At 35.7% G+C, this 21,069-nt stretch overlaps 7 protein-coding genes across 7 annotated transcripts; 3 read left to right on the top strand and 4 right to left on the bottom strand.

The window, feature by feature from the left end:
- Positions 1–172: 172 nt before the first annotated feature.
- Positions 173–3,964, bottom strand: GCK72_006855 (uncharacterized protein; the record flags this gene model as incomplete). The annotated part of the gene is made up of 9 exons (XM_053725845.1): positions 173–295; positions 342–493; positions 543–690; positions 744–1,119; positions 1,162–1,283; positions 1,329–1,535; positions 1,585–1,677; positions 3,767–3,817; positions 3,866–3,964. The coding sequence occupies 9 exons, from the start codon at positions 3,962–3,964 to the stop codon at positions 173–175; spliced, it is 1,371 nt and encodes a 456-aa protein (XP_053590039.1).
- On the top strand, positions 2,086–3,661 carry GCK72_006856 (uncharacterized protein; the record flags this gene model as incomplete). The annotated part of the gene is made up of 5 exons (XM_053725846.1): positions 2,086–2,165; positions 2,219–2,281; positions 2,328–2,431; positions 2,526–2,883; positions 3,451–3,661. 5 exons carry the CDS (start codon positions 2,086–2,088, stop codon positions 3,659–3,661), a joined length of 816 nt encoding a protein of 271 aa, XP_053590040.1.
- A 338-nt stretch (positions 3,965–4,302) lies between the features above and the next one.
- On the bottom strand, positions 4,303–5,882 carry GCK72_006854 (uncharacterized protein; the record flags this gene model as incomplete). The annotated part of the gene is made up of 7 exons (XM_053725844.1): positions 4,303–4,428; positions 4,475–4,626; positions 4,676–4,823; positions 4,874–5,252; positions 5,314–5,435; positions 5,480–5,749; positions 5,805–5,882. 7 exons carry the CDS (start codon positions 5,880–5,882, stop codon positions 4,303–4,305), a joined length of 1,275 nt encoding a protein of 424 aa, XP_053590038.1.
- A 225-nt stretch (positions 5,883–6,107) lies between these two features.
- On the bottom strand, positions 6,108–8,336 carry GCK72_006853 (uncharacterized protein; the record flags this gene model as incomplete). The annotated part of the gene is made up of 7 exons (XM_053725843.1): positions 6,108–6,230; positions 6,278–6,429; positions 7,151–7,298; positions 7,351–7,729; positions 7,772–7,893; positions 7,939–8,220; positions 8,268–8,336. The coding sequence occupies 7 exons, from the start codon at positions 8,334–8,336 to the stop codon at positions 6,108–6,110; spliced, it is 1,275 nt and encodes a 424-aa protein (XP_053590037.1).
- Positions 8,337–9,058: 722 nt separating this feature from the next.
- On the top strand, positions 9,059–10,009 carry GCK72_006852 (uncharacterized protein; the record flags this gene model as incomplete). The annotated part of the gene is made up of 5 exons (XM_053725842.1): positions 9,059–9,138; positions 9,192–9,254; positions 9,301–9,404; positions 9,499–9,856; positions 9,901–10,009. 5 exons carry the CDS (start codon positions 9,059–9,061, stop codon positions 10,007–10,009), a joined length of 714 nt encoding a protein of 237 aa, XP_053590036.1.
- A 4,253-nt stretch (positions 10,010–14,262) lies between these two features.
- Positions 14,263–14,594, bottom strand: GCK72_006851 (uncharacterized protein; the record flags this gene model as incomplete). Its single annotated transcript, XM_053725841.1, has 2 exons — positions 14,263–14,517; positions 14,565–14,594. 2 exons carry the CDS (start codon positions 14,592–14,594, stop codon positions 14,263–14,265), a joined length of 285 nt encoding a protein of 94 aa, XP_053590035.1.
- A 5,176-nt stretch (positions 14,595–19,770) lies between these two features.
- Positions 19,771–20,773, top strand: GCK72_006850 (uncharacterized protein; the record flags this gene model as incomplete). Its single annotated transcript, XM_053725840.1, has 3 exons — positions 19,771–19,947; positions 20,305–20,448; positions 20,630–20,773. The coding sequence occupies 3 exons, from the start codon at positions 19,771–19,773 to the stop codon at positions 20,771–20,773; spliced, it is 465 nt and encodes a 154-aa protein (XP_053590034.1).
- Between the last annotated feature and the right edge of the window lie 296 nt (positions 20,774–21,069).

The following is a 21,069-nucleotide window of genomic DNA, read 5'->3' as shown; positions in this document are numbered from 1 at the left end:
AAATATAATGTGAATGATAATAACAAAACAAATTGTGAAAATCAATGTTAAAAAAATCTGAATGAGCTTTATATAACATTCTTAAAAGGCGGTATAACAATGATGCGGAAACGTAGGAAAAAACCACAAAATGGTTTCAGAAAAAGAAAAAGATAACATTGGTATAGAACAATTATTGAATAGAGAGGGCAATTTCCAAAAACTCCGTCGTAATTGATGGATCCAAATCACGAATATCTCCTGGGAGAACTGATTTGATGTCAGCAACAGATTTGATATCCTTGCGGCATTGTTTCTGGAAAGTGAACTTGTAATATGATGGATTTAGAAAGAAAAGATACATTCAATGCTTCCAGATGGTATTTCATGGACATTTGCAACCTTTTCTTCAATGATTTCTTTGATTCCTTGAGTAGAAACTGCTCGCATTTGCGAATGACCAGTGGAGTGTCGTACATATCACCGACGAGAAGAAGACCTTCGACTGTGAATTCTGAAAAATGAAAACGTTTCAAAACAATGTTTACAAAATCAAATGTTACCATCAATTGCATTTTCTCCATAAAGAACTTCGAGGTAGTTCTGGAAATCATCTGCATCGATTCCATTCAATTTGATTTCAGATTTCTTCGAATCGTTGAAATTTCCCAAAAACAAGGCCTTGAAATAGGGTGAGTGAGCAGCCAAATACTGAAAAATTGTAGAAAAAATAGAAACATGTTCTGAAAATTGTTGAAACTGACTAATTTTAAGACGTAGAATTTCTCTTCGTTGACAACAAGTACTACATCCGAGAATTCTTCCATTGTCTCGTCGAAACTTCTCAGATTATCTTTGTAAATACCAGTTGTTTTCTCGATTTTCACGTGAATTTCAGCTGTTAATTGGTCATCCACAAGGAAGTCTTTTTCCAGAACATCCCATGCGATAAATGGCCATCCCCACGAGCGAGACTCTTTGTCAAATATTCCTATGCTTTCCATCACTTTGTTTTCCACTCGATTCGAAACTAGTACATGTTTTCGCTGAGTTTCGATTCTCCAATTCACACTGTCCATCGATTTCAGACAGTTCAAATAAAACTTAAGCTGTTCTTTCGTTCGGTACACAAGCATTCTCCTGAAGTTACTGAGTTCAAATGAATATATTCTCTATTAATACCATTCAACTCCATAGTGTTCTTCCGGTTCTGACAACCGATGTTCATCTTCCTTCATATTCGAGACATTCTTAAAGACATGTTTTAAAACGAAGTATTTTCCAGTAGTCGGCATGGTAGCACTCTGAAATCAAAGAACTTGTCAGGATAATATCTTTTGCATGATAACCTCGTTATCAGATTCTGAATCTGTTTCATCTTCATCATCCGTTTCTTTCAAAGCTGCTGCTTTCACTATTCTTGGTTTCAAATCGTCTCGAATCAATTGAAGATCGCTTCTGACGGAACGGAGCTCATCGACGAGATTTTTCTGTTTATCCAAAACCTCTTTGAGCATTTTCTCAACGATTTCGTTGCGAGAACCATCTTGGCTTCCCTGTAAAAAAGATAGCTTGAATTAGAAATTTTGAATTCAGCAAATATACCGTTTTGTTCTCAGCGGTTTCTTGTCTCACTTCCGACACCAAATTGTCCTTATCGTTGTTCATCGGAGCCACGTTATCGTTTTCTTCAGACATCTGAAACTCGAAACGGTCAGTGAGATCTATGGAATTTTCAAATAACAATTGTGCGTCATGTGAATTTACAGTCGTTTGTGAAAAAAAATGAATAAGGAAACTGAAAAAAATGTTTTTATTTATTTATTTGCAATCGGGATTACGGTACGCAGTTGTGCGCAATGCGTTCTAATTGACGCGCAAGTTTTTCCACATGATTTTTGTATTCTTCGTTTCGAATTGTTCAAGCTTTGAATTTGATGCTTAAAATTTGTATTTTTAAGTAAATAAATACAAAATATGGAATAATACAATCTTCTCTCTTAAATTTGTATTTTTAAGTTAAAATACATAAAATATCGAATAATATAATCTTCTCTTTTTATAAATGGTATTTTTCATCTTAAATTCGTTCAACTTGTGACTCCAATGATAAAAACTACTTCCAGATCAAGCCATACGGACATGTCTTCCAATCAACCGGTTGATGTCTTCGATTTTCAACAAAAGTGGGTTTTTCGGTTTTTCTACTAGCTTTTCTATGTTTTCTTTTTATTTTCAGTCCAATTTTCTGCGAAATTCAGCCTTCAATTGAACTATTTGCTGAGGAAAGTTCCCAGAAAAAGTGAGTTCCTGTATTAAAAAGAAGCCTGAAAATCACTTTTTTCCAGTGAAAATATTCCCTCATCTTCAAACTGCTCAGTTGTTCGATATATTGACCCAAGAATGATCTATAAATGCAATGTCTGTCATAAAACATTCAAAGAATTCAAAGGTAAAAAATGTATTTCGCATTACTTCGAAACTTGAGTCATTCGTCATTATTCGCATTCATGTTCAGTTTTTCAAAACTTTAAAACTATTTTCAGGTCTAAAGCAGCACGCAGTAGTTCACACAAGAGATCGACCATTCAAATGTAACATTTGTTCGAAACATTTTCGATTTAAGTCGAATTTGTTCGAACATCAATCGGTACACACTGCCGTGACACCATATCAATGTTCGTATTGTGGGAAGGCGTACCGGCTGAAAGGGAATCTCAAAAAGCATCTTCGTGTGCATGTAACATCGAAAGAAGAATTGGAAGCTGCCTATAAACCGTTTGCCGCCAAAAAATCAACGAAAAAATATAAAGAAGACCAGAGAAGATATTGGGCAGAGGATTGTCCCACGATTTTCCATGAAAACGAACAAAAAGAAGAACAATTTACAGATTTCACTGAATTGTAAGTGAAACGTGATTCATTCTGAAAGGATAATGATTTTTAGAAACCGAGAACTTGAAAAATCGATAGAGCAAGCTGAAACTTCAGAGAACAACGCGGCTTCTTTTAAAAAAAGTATTGAAATGGAAAATAATTATATTGAGAGTTCAATAATTCATAATCCGGCGGTCAGAAGTTGGTCCGATCTTATGGAAATTGCAAAATTTATATTTTTCGAAGAGTGAGTTTTAGTTTTCATAAGCGATAGTGTTCTATTATCTCGTCACAGTTGTTACAACTGCGCTTCACCGAAACGTCCTTGAAAAATGTCTATTTTTCTCTGAGTCTCTCAATTTCGCACACTTTTCTTCGGTTTCGGTAGAGCGTGATTGTAAGAAGCGTGCCGTGTTAATAATACAAACTATTAGCACGGTACGCTTTTTACAACCGCACTCTATCGAAACCGAAGAAAACTGTGTTCGAAATTGAGAGACGCAGAGAAATAGAGTCGTTTTTCAAGGGCTTTTCGGTGGAGCGCAATTGTAAGAACCGTACCGAGCTAATAATACAAATTTCTATATTTTTCAGTTACAATTGCCCAGCGTGCCATATACGACTCATGTCAAGAGCTATCTGCATCGATCACTCTAATATGGACCGCCCTAGCAACACAGATCCATTCAATTTCTTCTGTACAAAGTGCTTCCGTCGATTCGACAATGAAAAAAGTTATAAAAAGCACTTGGAATATCATGATTATGTGTTAGATTTCATTAAATCTCCAGGTTTTTCTGTTTAACTTTTTCCTTCTTTTTTTGTACTCGCAATTTACTCGCATTTTGTTATTTTCTTGTTGCCAGTTGTTAATATAATGTCTTCGTTTATTTTTTTGTTTATCTAGAACCTCTTTGAGCATGTTTTCAAGGATTTCGTTGCGAGAAGTGTCCTGCTTTTCCTGTAACAAGAATAGCTTGAAATTAAAAATTTAATTCAGCAAATATACATTTTTGTTCCCAACGGTTTCTTGTGTCACTTCTTGCTCTTCCATCGAAATGACCTTTTCGTTGTTCATTGGAGCTACGTTTTCGTTTTCTTCAGACATTTTAAAGTTCGAAACGATCAGTGAGACCTGAGAAACCTGTTTGTATACACCTGTTTGAGAAAATTATTTTCAGATATGCATAAAAGATAAATACTTCCATTACTTGCCAGAAAATCAACGCAAAGGTTTATAAAACTATTAGTGAGTTTATTTATTAAGAAAAGAGGGAAATGAGAAGTAACTGGAAAACAAAATCAGGAAAGACAATAAAGGGTGCGGAGAGAGAGAGAGAAAAAAAAAGAATCTGTACCGATTTTTTTTGGATTCGAACAATGAAATGATGTGAGATATTGAGATTTTACGGGTAGTTGTAACAGATATTATCGATACAATTCAACTCAATTATGAAGTGAAATCGATTTTTCAAGTAGTTCGCCCATTATAGATTTGTCCAAATCTTGCACATTCCCTGGCAAAACAGCTTGAAGATCGCCAATAGATTTGATTTCAGCGAGGCACTTCTTCTGAAAATTATGATCCCTTTCAAATAATTTGAATGCAATTGTTCACCTTGAGTGCTTCCAAATTGTATCGAGTAGACAATTCTAACTTCTTCTTTAACTTTTTCTTTGATTCCTTGAGTAGAAACTGCTCGCATTTGCGGATTACCATTGGAGTATCGTACATATCAGCCACCATGAGCATTCCTTCTACTGTGAATTCTGAAAAATGAAAATGTTTTAAAGCGAAGATGACAAAATCAAATGTTACCATCAATCGGATGTTCTCCATAAAGCAATTCCAGATAGTTCTGGAAATCATCTGCATCGATTCCATTCAATTTGATTTCAGATTTCTTCGAATCGTTGAAATTTCCCAAAAACAAGACCTTGAAATAGGGTGAGTGAGCAGCCAAATACTGAAATGCGGAGATAATTGAAAAAGGTTTGGAAAATTATTGAAACTGACTAATTTTGAGACGTAGAATTTCTCTTCATTGACAACTAATACAACATCTGAGAATTCTTCCATTGTCTTGTCGAAACTTCTCAGATGATCTTTATAAATACCAGTTGTTTTCTTGATTTTCACGTGCATTTCAGCAGTCAATTGGTCATCGACAAGTAAGTTCTTCTCCAATACATCCCATGCAATGAATCCTGGCCATCCCCAAGCGGGAGATTTGTTGTTAAATATTTGTTTGCCTTTTTTCACTGTGTTTTCCACTCGATTCGAAATGAATACACCCTTTTGCTGAATTTCGATTGTCCAATTCGCAGTGTCTATCAATTTCGGACAGTGCAAATAAAACTCAAGATGTTCTTTCGTTCGGCGCACACCCATTCTCCTGAAGTTACTGAGTTCTAATAAATATATTCTTTCTAATAAATAAAATAATATACTAATACCATTTAACTCCATAGTACTCTTCCGCTTCTGACAACCGATGTTCATCTTCCTTCATATTCGAGACATTCTTAAAGACATGTTTTAAAACGAAGTTTTTTCCAGTAGTCGGCATGGTATCACTCTGAAACAAAGAAGTTGTCAGGATAATATCTTTTGCATGATAACCTCGTTATCAGATTCTGAATCTGTTTCATCTTCATCATCCCTTTTTACCGGAACTGCTGCTTTCACTATTCTTGGCTTCAAGTCGTCTCGAATCAATTGAAGCTCGTTTTCGACGGAACAAAGCTTATCGACGAAAACTTTCTGCTTCTCCAGAACCTCTTTGAGCATATTTTCATGGATTTTTTCGAGATTTTTCTGTTTTTCCAGCACTTCTTGACACGTATCGTACATCTTTTGAAGCGTCAATGGATGTTGATCATTTGTATTGTTCTGAAAAAGAAATCAGATTTCTATTTAAATAATTTCTGAATTGTAATTGACAAACCTCTGCATTCTGATTATTCTCTGCTTCAATTCTTTGACGTTTTGGTGGCGGCGGGCGTTTATTGTTTCTTTTGGTCATTTTACTGGAATTTTTGTTGTTTTACAGGACATTTCGAGGACAAAATATAATATGAAAGATGATAACAAAACAGATTCTGACAATCAATTTTAAGAAAAACAATAAATGAGCTTTATATAATATCAAAAAGCGGTATTTATAACGATGAAACGAAAACAGCGAAAAGGGAAACGAAAGTGTTTTTGAAAAGAAAAAGATAACATTGGTAAAAAAGATTACAACAAATTATTGAATAGATAGTGCGATTTCCAAAAACTCCGTGGTAATTGATGGATCCAAATCACGAATATCTCCTGGGAGAACTGATTTGATGTCAGCAACAGATTTGATCTCCTTGCGGCATTGTTTCTGGAATGTGAATATGTAATATGATGGATTTAGAAAGGAAAAGATACATTCAATGCTTCCAGATGGTATTTCATGGACATTTGCAACTTTTTCTTCAATGTTTTCTTTGATTCCTTGAGTAGAAACTGCTCGCATTTGAGAATGACCATTGAAGTATCATACATATCAGCGACGAGAAGAAGCCCTTCGACTGTGAATTCTGAAAAATGAAAACGTTTCAGAACAAAGATTACAAAATCAAATGTTACCATCAGGGTGCTCCACCGATACTTCAAAACCGATTAAAATCGGTTATTGATTAAAAAATCGGTGAAAATATGAGCCGGTGTTTAGAAAAGAAATCGGTTTTTCTCCGGGGAAAAATCGGTTAAAATTCGATTTTCTTTGATTGTTTTGAAAAAAAAAACCGATTTTGTTCGGTTTAGAAACCGATTAAAAAACCGATTATTCTTCGATTTTTACCGATTTTCATCGGTTTTTCTGAAAGTTCAAACTCTACGGCGGTTTGTCACGTTTTTATCATATTTTGCACTGTTCTTAATTTAGATTTTACGTAAAAATAGATATTTTCTCATTTTTGTTCAAATTTTCTTTAAAAATAGAAAAAAAACGTGTGAAGTAATCGAAACGTGACAAACCGCCCTAGAGTTTGAATTTTCAGAAAAACCGATGAAAATCGGTAAAAATCGAAGAATAATCGGTTTTTTAATCGGTTTCTAAACCGATAATAACCGAAACCGAACGGTTTTTTTCAAAACACAATCGAAGAAAATCGAATCTTCTCCGATTGTTGATCGATTTGCTACCGATTTTAGTTTTTGAGAAATCGGTTAAAATTCTTCGGAGAGAGAAACGATTTTCATCGGTTAAAAAAAATCGGTTTTTCATCGGTTTTACCTTCGGTTGAGCACCCTGGTTACCATCAATTGCACTTTCTCCATAAAGAACTTCGATGTACTTCTGGAAATCATCCGCATCGATTCCAGTCAATTTGATTTGAGATTTCTTCGAATCGTTATAATTTCCCAAAAACAAGGCCTTGAAATAGGGCGAGTGAGCAGCCAAATACTGAAAAATTGTAGAAAAATAGAAACATGTTCTGAAAATTGTTGAAACTGACTAATTTTAAGACGTAGAATTTCTCTTCATTGACAACAAGTACAACATCTGAAAATTCTTCCATTGTCTTGTCGAAATTTCTCAGATTATCTTTGTAAATTCCAGTTGTTTTCTTGATTTTCACGTGAATTTCAGCAGTCAGTTTATCATCTACAAGGAAGTCTTTTTCCAGAACATCCCATTTGATAAACTCTGGATATCCCCACGAGCGAGATTCTTTGTCAAATATTCTTATGCTTTCCATCACTTCGTTTTCCACTCGATTCGAAACTAGTACATGTTTTCGCTGAGTTTCGATTGTCCAATTAGCAGTGTCCATCGATTTCAGACAGTGCAAATAAAACTCAAGATGTTCTTTCGTTCGGCGCACATACATTCTCCTGAAGTTACTGAGTTCTAATAAATATATTTTCTACAAATACCATTCAATCCCATAGTGCTCTTCCGCTTCTGACAACCGATATTCATCTTCCTTCAAATTCGAGACATTCTTAAAGACATGTTTTAGCACGAAGCATTTTCCAGAAGTCGGTATGGTAACGCTCTGAAAACAAAGAAATTGTCAGGATCATATCTTTTGCATGATAACCTCATTTTCAGATTCCGAATCTGTTTCATCTTCATCGTCGGTTTCCTTCGGAACTCCTGCTTTCACGCTTTTTGGTTTCAAGTCGTCCCGAATCAATTGAAGTTCGCTTTCAAGGGAACAGAGCTTTTCAACAATTTCCGTGTTCGATTTTTTGATATTTTTCTGGTCTTCCATAACCTCTTTGAGCATATTTTCATGGATTTGTTCAAAATTTCTCTGCTTTTCCAAAACCTCTTCGAGCATTTTCTCAACGATTTCGTTGCGATAACCATCGTGGCTTCCCTATAATAAAAAAAATGAATTTGAAATTTTGAATTCAGTAAATATACCGTTTTGTTCCCAGCGGTTTCTTCTTGCTCTTCCGACACCAAATTGTCCTTATCGTTTTCTTCGGACATCTGAAACTCGAAACGGTCAGTGAGATCTATGGAATTTTCAAATAACAATTGTGCGTCATGTGAATTTACAGTCGTTTGTGTAAAAAAATGAGTAAGGAAACTGACAAAATGTTAAAAATTAAAAACAATAAATGAGACCATACAAATCGGGAAGAAACGAAATCGGGAAGAAACGAAAGCGGAAGAAACGAAACGGGAAGAAACGAATCGGGAAGAACAAGCTCAATTTCTGTGAACACCTTCACGTCAAATTGCGGTGTTGACCGTAATCCAAAATTGATAAAATATTTTACTGACTTATGCGCTAAAATCTGTGTCAAAAATAAAGCTACGGAACTAAAAAATTGATTTAGAGCATTGTGCGCAGCCATTACTATAGTTAAAGTCAGGAAAACTTGCGAAAAACTGTTCTTCCCGTTTCGCTTCTTCCCGATTCGTTTCTTCCCGTTTCGTTTCTTCCGCTTTCGTTTCTTCCCGATTTGTACGGTCTCCAATAAATTTGCAATCGGAATTACGGTACGCAGTTGTGCGCAATGCATTCTAATTGACGCGCAAGTTTTTCCACATGATTTTTGTATTCTTCGTTTCGAATTGTTCAAGCTTTGAATTTGATGCTTAAAATTTGTATTTTTAAGTAAATAAATACAAAATATGGAATAATACAATCTTCTCTCTTTTCAAATTGTATTTTTAATCTTAAATTCGTTCAACTTGTGACTCCAATGATAAAAACAACTTCCAGATCAAGCCATACGGACATGTCTTCCAATCAACCGGTTGATGTCTTCGATTTTCAACAAAAGTGGGTTTTTCGGTTTTTCTACTAGCTTTTCTATGTTTTCTTTTTATTTTCAGTCCAATTTTTTACGAAATTCAGCCTTCAATTGAACTATTTGCTGAGGAAAGTTACCAGAAAAAGTGAGTTCCTGAACTAAAAATAAGCCTGAAAATCACTTTTTTTCAGTGAAAATATTCCCTCGTCTTCAAACTGCTCAGTTGTTCGATACATTGACCCAAGAATGATCTATAAATGCAATGTCTGTCATAAAACATTCAAAGAATTCAAAGGTAAAAAATGTATTTCGCATTACTTCGAAACTTGAGTCATTCGTCATTATTCGCATTCATGTTCAGTTTTTCAAAACTTTAAAACTATTTTCAGGTCTAAAGCAACACGCAGTAGTTCACACAAGAGATCGACCATTCAAATGTAACATTTGTTTGAAACATTTTCGATTTAAGTCGAATTTGTTCGAACATCAATCGATACACACTGACGTGACACCATATCAATGTTCGTATTGTGGGAAGGCGTACCGGCTGAAAGGAAATCTCAAAAAGCATCTTCGCGTGCATGTAACATCGAAAGAAGAATTGGAAGCTGCCTATAAACCGTTTTCCGCCAAAAAATCAACCAAAAAATATAAAGCAGAGCAGAGAAGATATTGGGCAGAGGATTGTCCCACGATTTTCCAAGAAAACGAACAAAAAGAAGAGGAATTTACAGATTTCACTGATTTGTAAGTTGAAAGTGATTCATTCTGAAATGAATAATGATTTTTAGAAACCGAGAACTTGAAAAATCGATAGAGCGAGCTGAAACTTCAGAGAACAACGCGGCTTCTTTTAAAAAAGTATTGAAATGGAAAATAACTATATTGAGAGTTCAATAATTCATAATCCGGCGGTCAGAACTTGGTCCGATCTTATGGAAATTGCAAAATTTATATTTTTCGAAGAGTGAGTTTTAGTTTTCATAAGCGATAGTGTTCTATTATCTCGTCACAGTTGTTACAACTGCGCTTCACCGAAATGCCCTTCAAATGTCTCTTTTTCTCTGAGTCTCTCAATTTCGCACACAACTTTCTTCGGTTTCGGTAGAGCGTGATTGTAAGAAGCGTGCCGTGCTAATAATACAAACTATTAGAACGGTACGCTTCTTACAACCGCACTCTGTCAAAACCGAAGAAAATTGTGTTCGAAATTGAGAGACGCAGAGAAAAAGTGCCGTTTTTCAAGGGCATTTCGGTGGAGCGGAATTGTAAGAACTGTGCCGAGCTAACAATACAAATTTCTATTTTTTCAGTTACAATTGCCCAGTGTGCCATATACGACTTATGTCAAGAGCTATCTGCATCGATCACTTTAATATGGACCGCCCTAGCAACACAGATCCATTCAATTTCTTCTGTACAAAGTGCTTCCGTCGATTCGACAATGAAAAAAGTTATAAAAAGCACTTGGAATATCATGATTATGTGTTAGATTTCATTAAATCCCCAGGTTTTTCTTTTTAACTTTTTTCTTCTTTTTTGTACTCGCAATTTACTCGCATTTTGTTATTTTCTTGTTGCCTGTTGTTAATATAATGTCTCCGTTTATTTGTTTTCTTTTGTTTTTTTCTCATCAAAGTAAAACTAACTTTCTTTTTGCAGATCTACCGAATTGTTAATGAAAGGACGACATCGTTACGAAGCTGGTCGTACACACTACTAGACGGGGATGTGCGGAAATTTTCAGAATTTCAAAAATTTCCGTGATGATAAAGGAATTTGCGCGGAATCGAAAGGAATTGCTCCAAAACCAATGAGAACGGTGCCAAAACGTCACATCTCAGCCAAAAATTGCAGAATTTTCGGTTTTTTGCTGCATATTTATTGGATTTTGATTATTAAAAACTTGAAAAACCGAGGTCCGAAAACATTTTTCGGGAAAGTTTCGATTTCCGAAACATTGGAAATTTTTTGTTCCGCACATCCCTGCTGCTCGTACACTTTAATGGAGAACCTTGAGAAGAAAAACAGTAAAAATAAATGAGAGGAACCTTACAAATGAAAAAAAATGTATTTAAAAAACGAGACTGAACGACAAACTCTAAAAAAAAAAATTCAACTCCAAATGGCCCATACTCCCAGGGGGCATTGGGACAGGGGGCATCGTGCTCATAGGGGGCATTCACTCAGAGGGGTCATTGAATCTTAGGGGGCATTTCACTGATACTCTTAGGGGTCATTTCTCATATGCTCATAGGGGGCATTGACCCTCATTCTCAGAGGGGTCATGGAAATTCTCAGAGGGGGAATCATTATTTTCAGAAGAGGCATCAGTTTTCTCAGAAGTGTCATCAGAAAAATTGCTATAAAAGTTGAATACGGTTAGTTTTCGATGATTGGATGGCCAGATAAACTTGATTTCGCGGGCTTTGAGAAATTTTGATTAAATGTTATTTTCCTCCAAAAAGTTTTGCTTCGAAAAGATTCTCTCAATAATTTACAACCCCAATATCAAAGGCTCTTTTGCTATTTCTTTCTCTTAGAAGATTTTTGTTCGTTTGTCAGAAAGCTTCTATTGGGATAATCTTTTCGTAGAAGATGTATTGAAATAATCAGTGTCATTAGTAACTTTTTCAAAAAACATCTATTCAATCATTGTGAAATTTATCGGCAAAAAATCATTGAATACACGTCGCAATGACTACATTTTTCTCATGGACTACAATACTCATTGACAATCTCTCATTGACTATATCTGCAGTACTCTCCAAAAAGAACGCGATACTCGCAGTTTTTAGTTAAAAAGCAGTCAGCTTTGAGCATGTGCCACAGCCTCACTAATTGTCTCAATATTTTAATTGTTTATCTAACTAAAAACTTCAAGTCTCACATGCTTTTTTCAACTGTATTCAAAATGACACTAGATATCATTTATTTGTGACCTGTAGAGCATTTCGAAATACTTTTCATAGATTCTCAGAAGTGTCATCAGAAAAATTGCTATAAAAGTGTTTTGAGAAATTTGGCAGACTCAATGACAACAAAGACTCATCGACTTTACATTTGTTTTAGCCCAATGATGTGACGCTTAGAGTGACGTGTCGAAAACAGTGTTGGCCGAAATTTTCGATGAAAACCTAAATTTTTGATGCCGATATTTTCGAAAAAAAATCACGAAAACCGGAAAAGTTGCAAATTATTTCCGAAAAAAACCGGCATGACATGACTTTCATTTCATTTCGAAAACCGAAAAAAAATTTTTTCGGTTTTCGGAAAATTTTTTTTTCGAAAACCGAAAATTTTTCGGTTTTCGGTTTTTCGGAAATCGTGTCATTCCGACGTTTCGGTTTCCGACACGTTTCGAAAAAAAGTCAACGGTTTTTCCGAAACGAGTTGGCCTAGAAAACTCCGCGTGTGTACTTCACGAGGACAACTTATTTGTTGGGAATTTTTCATTAATTTCTTCCAATTTTACTCTTTTTTACTAAAATTTTTATGAATTTTCTGTAACATTATACGATTTTCAGAAAAAAAAGAAAAAAATTTCAGAAAAAAAGAATTAAAAAAAACATTAATTACTTGTAAAAATAAATCAATTATTCGCAAATTTTCTTCTTTTTTTCTGAAAATCGTATAATGTTACAGAAAATTCATAAAAATTTTAGTAAAAAAGAGTAAAATTGGAAAAAATTAATGAAAAATTCCCAACAAATAAGTTGTCCTCGTGAAGTACAAAAATTGTCCTCGTGAAGTACACACGCGGAGTTTTCTAGGCCAACTCGTTTCGGGAAAACCGTTGACTTTTTTTCGAAACGTGTCGGAAACCGAAACGTCGGAATGACACGATTTCCGAAAAACCGAAAACCGAAAAATTTTCGGTTTTCGAAAAAAATTTTTTTCCGAAAACCGAAAAAAATTTTTTCCGGTTTTCGAAATGAAATGAAAGTCATGTCATGCCGGTTTTTTCGGAAATAATTTGCAACTTTTCCGGTTTTCGTGACACGCATTGATATATTTTTTTCCGATTTCCGGAACAAAAATTTCCGAAATCCGTGTCAACACGTCACTCTAGTGACGCTAGATATTAGAGATTCTGAAATGCCACCAAAAATCATTCACAACATTCCCCATCTTTCTAATATGTTAGAAATGCCACGAGCTTTTAATCTATGAAAAGTATTTCGAAATGCTCTACAGGTCACAAATAAATGATATCTAGTGTCATTTTGAATACAGTTAAAAAAAGCATGTGAGACTTGAAGTTTTTAGTTAGATAAACAATTAAAATTTTGAAACAATTAGTGAGGCTGTGGCACATGCTCAAAGCTGACTGCTTTTCAACTAACATGTAAAAAATGTAAAACTGCGAGTATCGCGTTCTTTTTGGAGAGTACTGCAGATATAGTCAATGAGAGATTGTCAATGAGTATTGTAGTCCATGAGAAAAATGTAGTCATTGCGACGTGTATTCAATGATTTTTTGCCGATAAATTTCACAATGATTGAATAGATGTTTTTTGAAAAAGTTACTAATGACACTGATTATTTCAATACATCTTCTACGAAAAGATTATCCCAATAGAAGCTTTCTGACAAACGAACAAAAATCTTCTAAGAGAAAGAAATAGCAAAAGAGCCTTTGATATTGGGGTTGTAAATTATTGAGAGAATCTTTTCGAAGCAAAACTTTTTGGAGGAAAATAACATTTAATCAAAATTTCTCAAAGCCCGCGAAATCAAGTTTATCTGGCCATCCAATCATCGAAAACTAACCGTATTCAACTTTTATAGCAATTTTTCTGATGACACTTCTGAGAAAACTGATGCCTCTTCTGAAAATAATGATTCCCCCTCTGAGAATTTCCATGACCCCTCTGAGAATGAGGGTCAATGCCCCCTATGAGCATATGAGAAATGACCCCTAAGAGTATCAGTGAAATGCCCCCTAAGATTCAATGACCCCTCTGAGTGAATGCCCCCTATGAGCACGATGCCCCCTGTTCCAATGCCCCCTGGGAGTATGGACCACTCCAAATGCCGAAGAGCGAGCAAGAAACAATGTATTTTGTGAGACGACACAGATTATTCACTTTAAAAAACATTTTATTAATTATCAAGAGACTATTTCAAAGCAAGATCAAAAAATCTCATGTCTACCCACCAAAGTTAAAGATCATGTAGTTTGCTGCCGTAGCTTCTCCGTCCTTGTATTCCTTTTCACATCCCATTGTCAGCTTGTCAATATGATAGAATTGGTCCATCTGATCCCATTTGAAATTTACGGTCCATTCGTGTTCATACTCAAACTCTGGATTTTCCGTAGCTGCCGTTGACATTGTTTTGAAATGGAAATCGTGGGTATCGGGAGCCTTCTCAGTCGGTTCTATTTCTTTATCGATCCAATATTTCTAAATGATTTCACTTTGGACAAAACGAGACAACAACTCAATCATACCGTGAATCGAGTACTGTGAGCTTGGCCCATGTCCTTTTTCGAATTTTCTTTGTGTAGAAACAGAACAAATAGTGTTCATAGCATAAATTTAAATTATAATTTTACATGGAATATTTATGTTACTATTGTCTTCTTGTTTACGTTATTGAATAGATTTTGAGTAATTAGTATATAAATTGGTTTGATTCACGGAAAATGTGACTTTTCTCTTCATTTCGGTATGTTTTGGGGTTAAAATAAAAATGATTCTACTTCTATTCTACAGTCTCATGTTGTCAAATTTTATAGAAAATTTAGATCAAATCTAGAGCTTCACTTTTGTAGCTGACATCTTTTTGCACACGACATCTTCGAAAAATTACAGTCAACCAATTCATGCAGCTCCAAAATCTCAAACCACTCTGCCGATCTGTCACTTTTCTGTGAGGCCTTGAACGAAAATTTGTTATGCACCTATTATGAATTCATTTTTATCTGTGCATGGGAAGACCGCGCCGCACTCGCGCGGCGGCCACGCCCACTCCCATTTTAACGCTGCGTTCCATTTTTGAACACTGTCGCAAAAAATGGGCGTGGCCGCCGCGCGAGTGCGGCGCGGTCTTCCCATGCACAGATAAAAATGAATTCATAATATTCACGAAGAAAAAGTGCTAATTAAAATGCCACATTTTGCATTTTAATGCTATTCACGAATGCACTTTAATGTGCATAAAAAACACTTTAATTCGAATTAATCTGCATTAAAAAGCGAATTAAAATGCACATCGTGGCGAGATATCTTAATTAAAATGCATGCGCCTTTAATAAAATCCGTAAATCCACACAAATCTTAAAGGCGCATGCATTTTAATTAAGATATCTCGCCACGATGTGCATTTTAATTCGCTTTTTAATGCAGATTAATTCGAATTAAAGTGTTTTTTATGCACATTAAAGTGCATTCGTGAATAGCATTAAAATGCAAAATGTGGCATTTTAATTAGCACTTTTTCTTCGTGAATAGGTGCATTAACCACAATTTTCTTTTCGCTTTTATTGAATCGTTTTGTCTCCTCCTTCTCTCAATACTCTCAAATAATGTATCTGTTTCCAGGAATGCGTCTTCAAGTGCTCTCGTTCAGCGATTGCTCAGTTTTAATGCGGTTAGTTGAAGAAATACTCTATATACTTCTCCGCCTGAATTTTCAGATTCGCCGCAAGTCACGGACAACATCGGCAGAATGTGACGACAAAGAAGCGGATCGTAAGTTCACTGGGAATTAACCGATTTTTGAGATTCTTCTTTAAAAAATTAGTCTTAAACGCAAATTTTTTTAAACTGGAGAGAGTCTACTGCTGACGAGACCGCGCTCTCAATCCAGAATTTTAAATATTTTCTTGTCCAGTAGAAAGCGGTCGAAACAAGGATAAAAAATAGAAAGTTACCGAAAACGTGGAGAAAAAGAAGAAATAATAAATTTCACGTGGCAAAAAAAGTGAAATTTGCAAAATTTTTGAGAAAAAAAAACATTTTTCACATTCACGTGAACTCAAGGGCGGTTTTGTTTTCTCATCTTTTCCACCTCATCCACGTGGCATGAGTTGGCAAAATGCCTTTCGAAAGTTCAATTGAAAATCACTATTTTCTTTTAGTTTTAAAAATAGTTTTCAACTTTTTCGACTAATTGCGTTAAATATTTTCGTTTTAGACGGGTATTTCTCGTAAATGAGAAAGAAACCGTGAAAAACGGTGAAAAGGTTTATTCCATATCGTTTATTCTCTTTGAGTTTTTAATCCAAAAAATGTTTTTTTTTCTTCCAGCTTATCTCTCCACCGACTCACCGCCGACTCATCGTCCAATACATAGCAGGTAAGGAAATGAAATTAAAAAAAGTTGGAAAACGGTGAAAAATAAGATGTTGCCATGTCACTCTCAGAGTATAGGGATACGGTAGTTCTATGCTTATGGTATTGTATATCATCTTTTCATTCGAAACACAACCTTAAAGTCCTGTGATCTAGATTCTCTGTCTAGTTGTTAATAATCCAAACATTCCTCAAATTAGTTCAATCCGTTTTCCCTTTTACATGGTTGATACCTCTAGGGGTCTCAGTTAAAAAAATTATTGAAAATTCGACTCCGCCCCTTTTGATCTACTAAATATATCGATAGAAAATGAAAAAGAAGTTTTCGAAACACGCTTTTTTCGCAACCAGAATTGGCTCAAAGTGGGCTGAAAATTACAATTCTGCATTTTTCTGAAAATTTTGTTGAAAGTATCATTTTTATCCGAAACTTCCATGTAAAGTGTGGCTCTCCGTGAAGGGGACGCTCCAATGACCCTTCAGTTAGCTCAACCTTTATCCGTATCTACGGACTTGGGGTTACGGTAGGATATTAGATGAATATAAAATGGTTGGTTGGTAGATATATGTATAGGATTATTATGAATGATTAAATATCGAGTAGAGTAACTCTAGTGAGATCCTGAACTACGGTGGTACTGTAGTTCGGGGAAACCAACAGGGATGTGCGGAACGGAAATCGGAAATTCCGAAATTTCCGACTTGTTTCGGAAATGTATTCGGTCGGAAAATTTCTGAACATTCGGAAATTTTCGATTTCCGAGAAATTTTTCGGAAAACTTTTTTCCGAAATTTCATTTATTCTCATGATGATAAGAATTGGAATTTTTGCTGAATCAAAAACGTCACACCATAGTCAAAATTTACAAAAATTTTAGCTTTTACTGCATATTTATTGACTATGACAATGAAAAAATTGAGAAACCGAATTTCCAAAAAGAATAATTCGGAAAATTACCGAAATTACCGAAATATCCGAAATTTTTATTTCCGCACATCCCTGGAAGAGTCATCCCTAGAAGTGTGAGAAATCGGGTCAGTTTGAGCGAATTTTGATTGACTTTGAGTAGAAAAATAACGATGTTCAATAATTTAATCGGGATTGTTTGCCAATTTTGAGTCATTATCAGCAAGTTTTGACTAATTTCCAGTGAGATTGACTCAATTTTCAGTCCCGGTTAGATGAGATTTAAATGCGATTCGTGACCATTTTCAGATATTTATACCCAATTTTGGAAAACGTAACTTTGTATTTTCTAGGTCTGAATTTAGTTATTTTTGACACACAATAGAAAAGTTTCAACTTTTTTGGCTCATTGTGTTGAATATTTTCATTTGATTACACACTCTATTATTGACTTCAACGAGTCAACTCGAAAAATACGAATTCTCGGAAATTTCAGTGAAAAATAATAATGGTCATTTTAAGGGACCAGCTCAAAAATCACTTTATTTTCCACTGAAATGAGACAATTTGAGGGAGAAATTACTTTTGCGATATGTAAATCTGTAGTGAGTGCCCGTATAAAAAAGTTGTCAACTACAAAAATGAAGGTTTACTTTTGATATCTGTGATTTACACACAATTTATTTTGTGGAACAATCAGTGATACCGTAACACACTCTCAAATTGACCATTTTCAACTAAAAAATGCGAATGTCGCATTCTAAATGGCCAGTACTGTATCACGAATGGAATCTCAGTTACGAACTTTTCTTCAACTGATGAAATATTTCATTTGTATATTTTTTCAGTTTAAAACTTTTTGTATCTCTTCTTGGAACCATGTTATACTGCGTTGAACATATACTACTGGAATATTTTCTCAAAATTCCATCTCTAACACAACTTCTGTAATTTTCCGCAACAATGCTACTCATCGGTTATTAAGCCGTCATTTGGATTTTTGCGGTTCTCGAAAGTTTGAATTCCCACCAAAATTTACATTTTCTGGAAGTTTCTGGAAGTTTTCGGAAGATTTGAATTCCTCCCTCTCTGGAAGTTTCCGAAAGTTTCTAGAAAATTCTGGAAAAATCTAGAAACTTCAGGATGCTCTGTAAACCTCCGGAATTTTCTCGAATTTTCTGGAAGGTTCTGGAAGGCTCCGGAGAAGGTTGGAAATTTCTATGAATTTCTAGAACTTTCTGAATGTTTCCAGATGTATTTGGAAGTTTCTAGAAGTTTCTGAGACATTTTGGAAACTTCTGGAAATTTCGGAATACTGCGGCCAAACGGGCTCTAATTTTTTTTGGAGTTCTGTCTTAGGTGCCAAGGGTGGTACTGCCAAAGTATGTGTTCAGTACTTTCAGTTTGAACCTCTTTTCCTAATTTTCGGGTTACTGTACCTACAGTACCCCCTTAGGGTTATGGTAGCGTAATCCTACAGTAACCGGCCCAATTTTTTGGGTGTCATACTGAGGGGTCGAGGTTGTTATCACCAGACTTGTCAAAAATCGGGCCGGCCCGGGCCGGGCCGAGATTTTTCTTGAGTTTGGCCCGGCGGGCCGGGCCGGGCCGGGCCGGGCCAAAATTTTTCCTGATTTCAAAAAATGGGAACCCGTTTTTACCAAATTTAATTTGAAATTTTTCGAAAAAATAGAGTAAAAATGCCTTAATTATCATACATATTCACATTTTTCCTAAAATTTCCAAAAAAAAATCAAAAACTCAACATGTTTCAAAAGAGCCTGGCCGGGCCGGGCCGGGCCGGGCCGAGATTTTTTCTGAGTTTGGCCCGCCGGGCCGGGCCAAAATTTTTCCTGATTTCGGCCCGGCCCGGCCCGGCCCGGCCCGGCCCGTGACAAGTCTGGTTATCACCCCACTTTGGTCTCCCTTCGTTCTGTGTGGAACCCTTTTTCATTTTTGGGTTACGGTAGCTACAGTAATCCTACACTGATCTGGTTTTTTTGAAATTTTCCGAAAATGTAGAGTAAAAGTGCTTAATTTATCATACATATTCACATTTTGATTGCATTTTGAATTTTTAATCGAAAACTGTATTTTTTCAAAAAAATTCAAAATTTCAATTTTTTTGCAAAAAATGTTTCGAAACGGGCCGGCCGGCCGTGCTGGGCCGAGAATTATCTCGGTTAAAGTGAAAAAAGAATTTTCTCGTGAGTTGACACACTACTCCAAAACATATAAAAACTCACGTGTAGATAATACGTAATACACTGAAAAAATGATGAAAGTCAGTATGAACATTACCACGTCATTTGAATAAGTGATAAAATCTAAGGTAATCATTTTGAATACAAAACGGAATACGGTCAAAAGTAGATATTGACTTCTTTTGTCATAAGGATAGCCAGAAATTAACAATAAAAACTTTATCCCTTCGACATCCGATTTTTTAGACAATGGGATCGTCGTGGTCAAGAAAGAAAACCGTGCAAAGAACGGTAGACATTGAAACAGAAAAGAAACGAGTCACAACAAATGAGCGAGGTTCACAATACAACGTGACAGCTGGAGGGAACGTATATTTTTTGGGCAACTCACCCAACTTCTCGACGAGCCCAGAATTAAAGAAGAGAGTGAGTGTTAGTTATCAAAGAATCAACATGTTCAGAACTCTTTTGTAATTGAAAACATGAGAAATTAGTGGGCTCAAAGACATAGAGCACAAAATCAGGGGCCTAGGAGTCTGTCTCTGAAGTCTCTGAATTTGTCAATTAGTTATTATGAATTCATTTTTATCTGTGCATGGGAAGACCGCGCCGCACTCGCGCGGCGGCCACGCCCACTCCCATTTTAACGCTGCGTTCCATTTTTGAACACTGTCGCAAAAAATGGGCGTGGCCGCCGCGCGAGTGCGGCGCGGTCTTCCCATGCACAGATAAAAATGAATTCATAATAAGTATCTGTATTTATGATTACATCATCAATTTTAGCCATGTCCGCTGGAAGAACAATACTCGACGGATTCACCAGAACAAAAAGTGAGGTTTAAATTGTTGTATAAGAGAAGACGATACGAAGCGAGTGAGGAGAGAGAAAGTGGAGCAGTTCCGGATTGGCGGAGAAACCCTCGTACAGTGAGTAGATTCATTCACTCTCAGAAAGTCTTGAGAGTGATGGCGATCCGATCGAATTCACTTTCCGAAACTTCCAAGAATTGAAAGGAGTTCCTTTCCCAATAGAGTATCGATCAAATGGATGGCCACAAGTGAGTCTCTTTCAAAACAAAATTGGGTTTCAATAAAATTAATATTTCAGATGCAGAATTTCGACGTACTTGGAATTGGTTTGCCCACCATCCCAAGTCACACGGGGCTTCTCCTGGAAGAAACGAACTGCCCGGAAACAAAATACATGACGAAAGTCAACGTCGGGGGATTGGAGACGGTATCTCACTGTTGAAGGCGAAAACAATGTTGAAAGTGAAGATTGAATCAGATTATTTTTTGTCGTTTTCTTTTTTGAATATTAGCAGTCCACGCGGTTGTAATAAAAATGCTCGGCTAATAAATCATTTTTGCTATTTCATTGTTTCCCTTTTCAAAAGTGTTGATAGGATTGCAAAACTAATACTTTTTATAGTTTTCTCCGGCAACTGATAAAGATTTGAAAAAAGAGAAAACTAAAACTATTTGCGAGTAAATTTATAAAGAAAGCAGAGGAATGGGAACATGAAATAACTGGAAAAAAATCAGTAA

Source organism: Caenorhabditis remanei, chromosome II (assembly GCF_010183535.1).
Source record: "Caenorhabditis remanei strain PX506 chromosome II, whole genome shotgun sequence".
Taxonomy (NCBI): Eukaryota; Metazoa; Nematoda; class Chromadorea; order Rhabditida; family Rhabditidae; genus Caenorhabditis; species Caenorhabditis remanei.
This window is presented reverse-complemented; position numbering and strand designations above follow the sequence as displayed.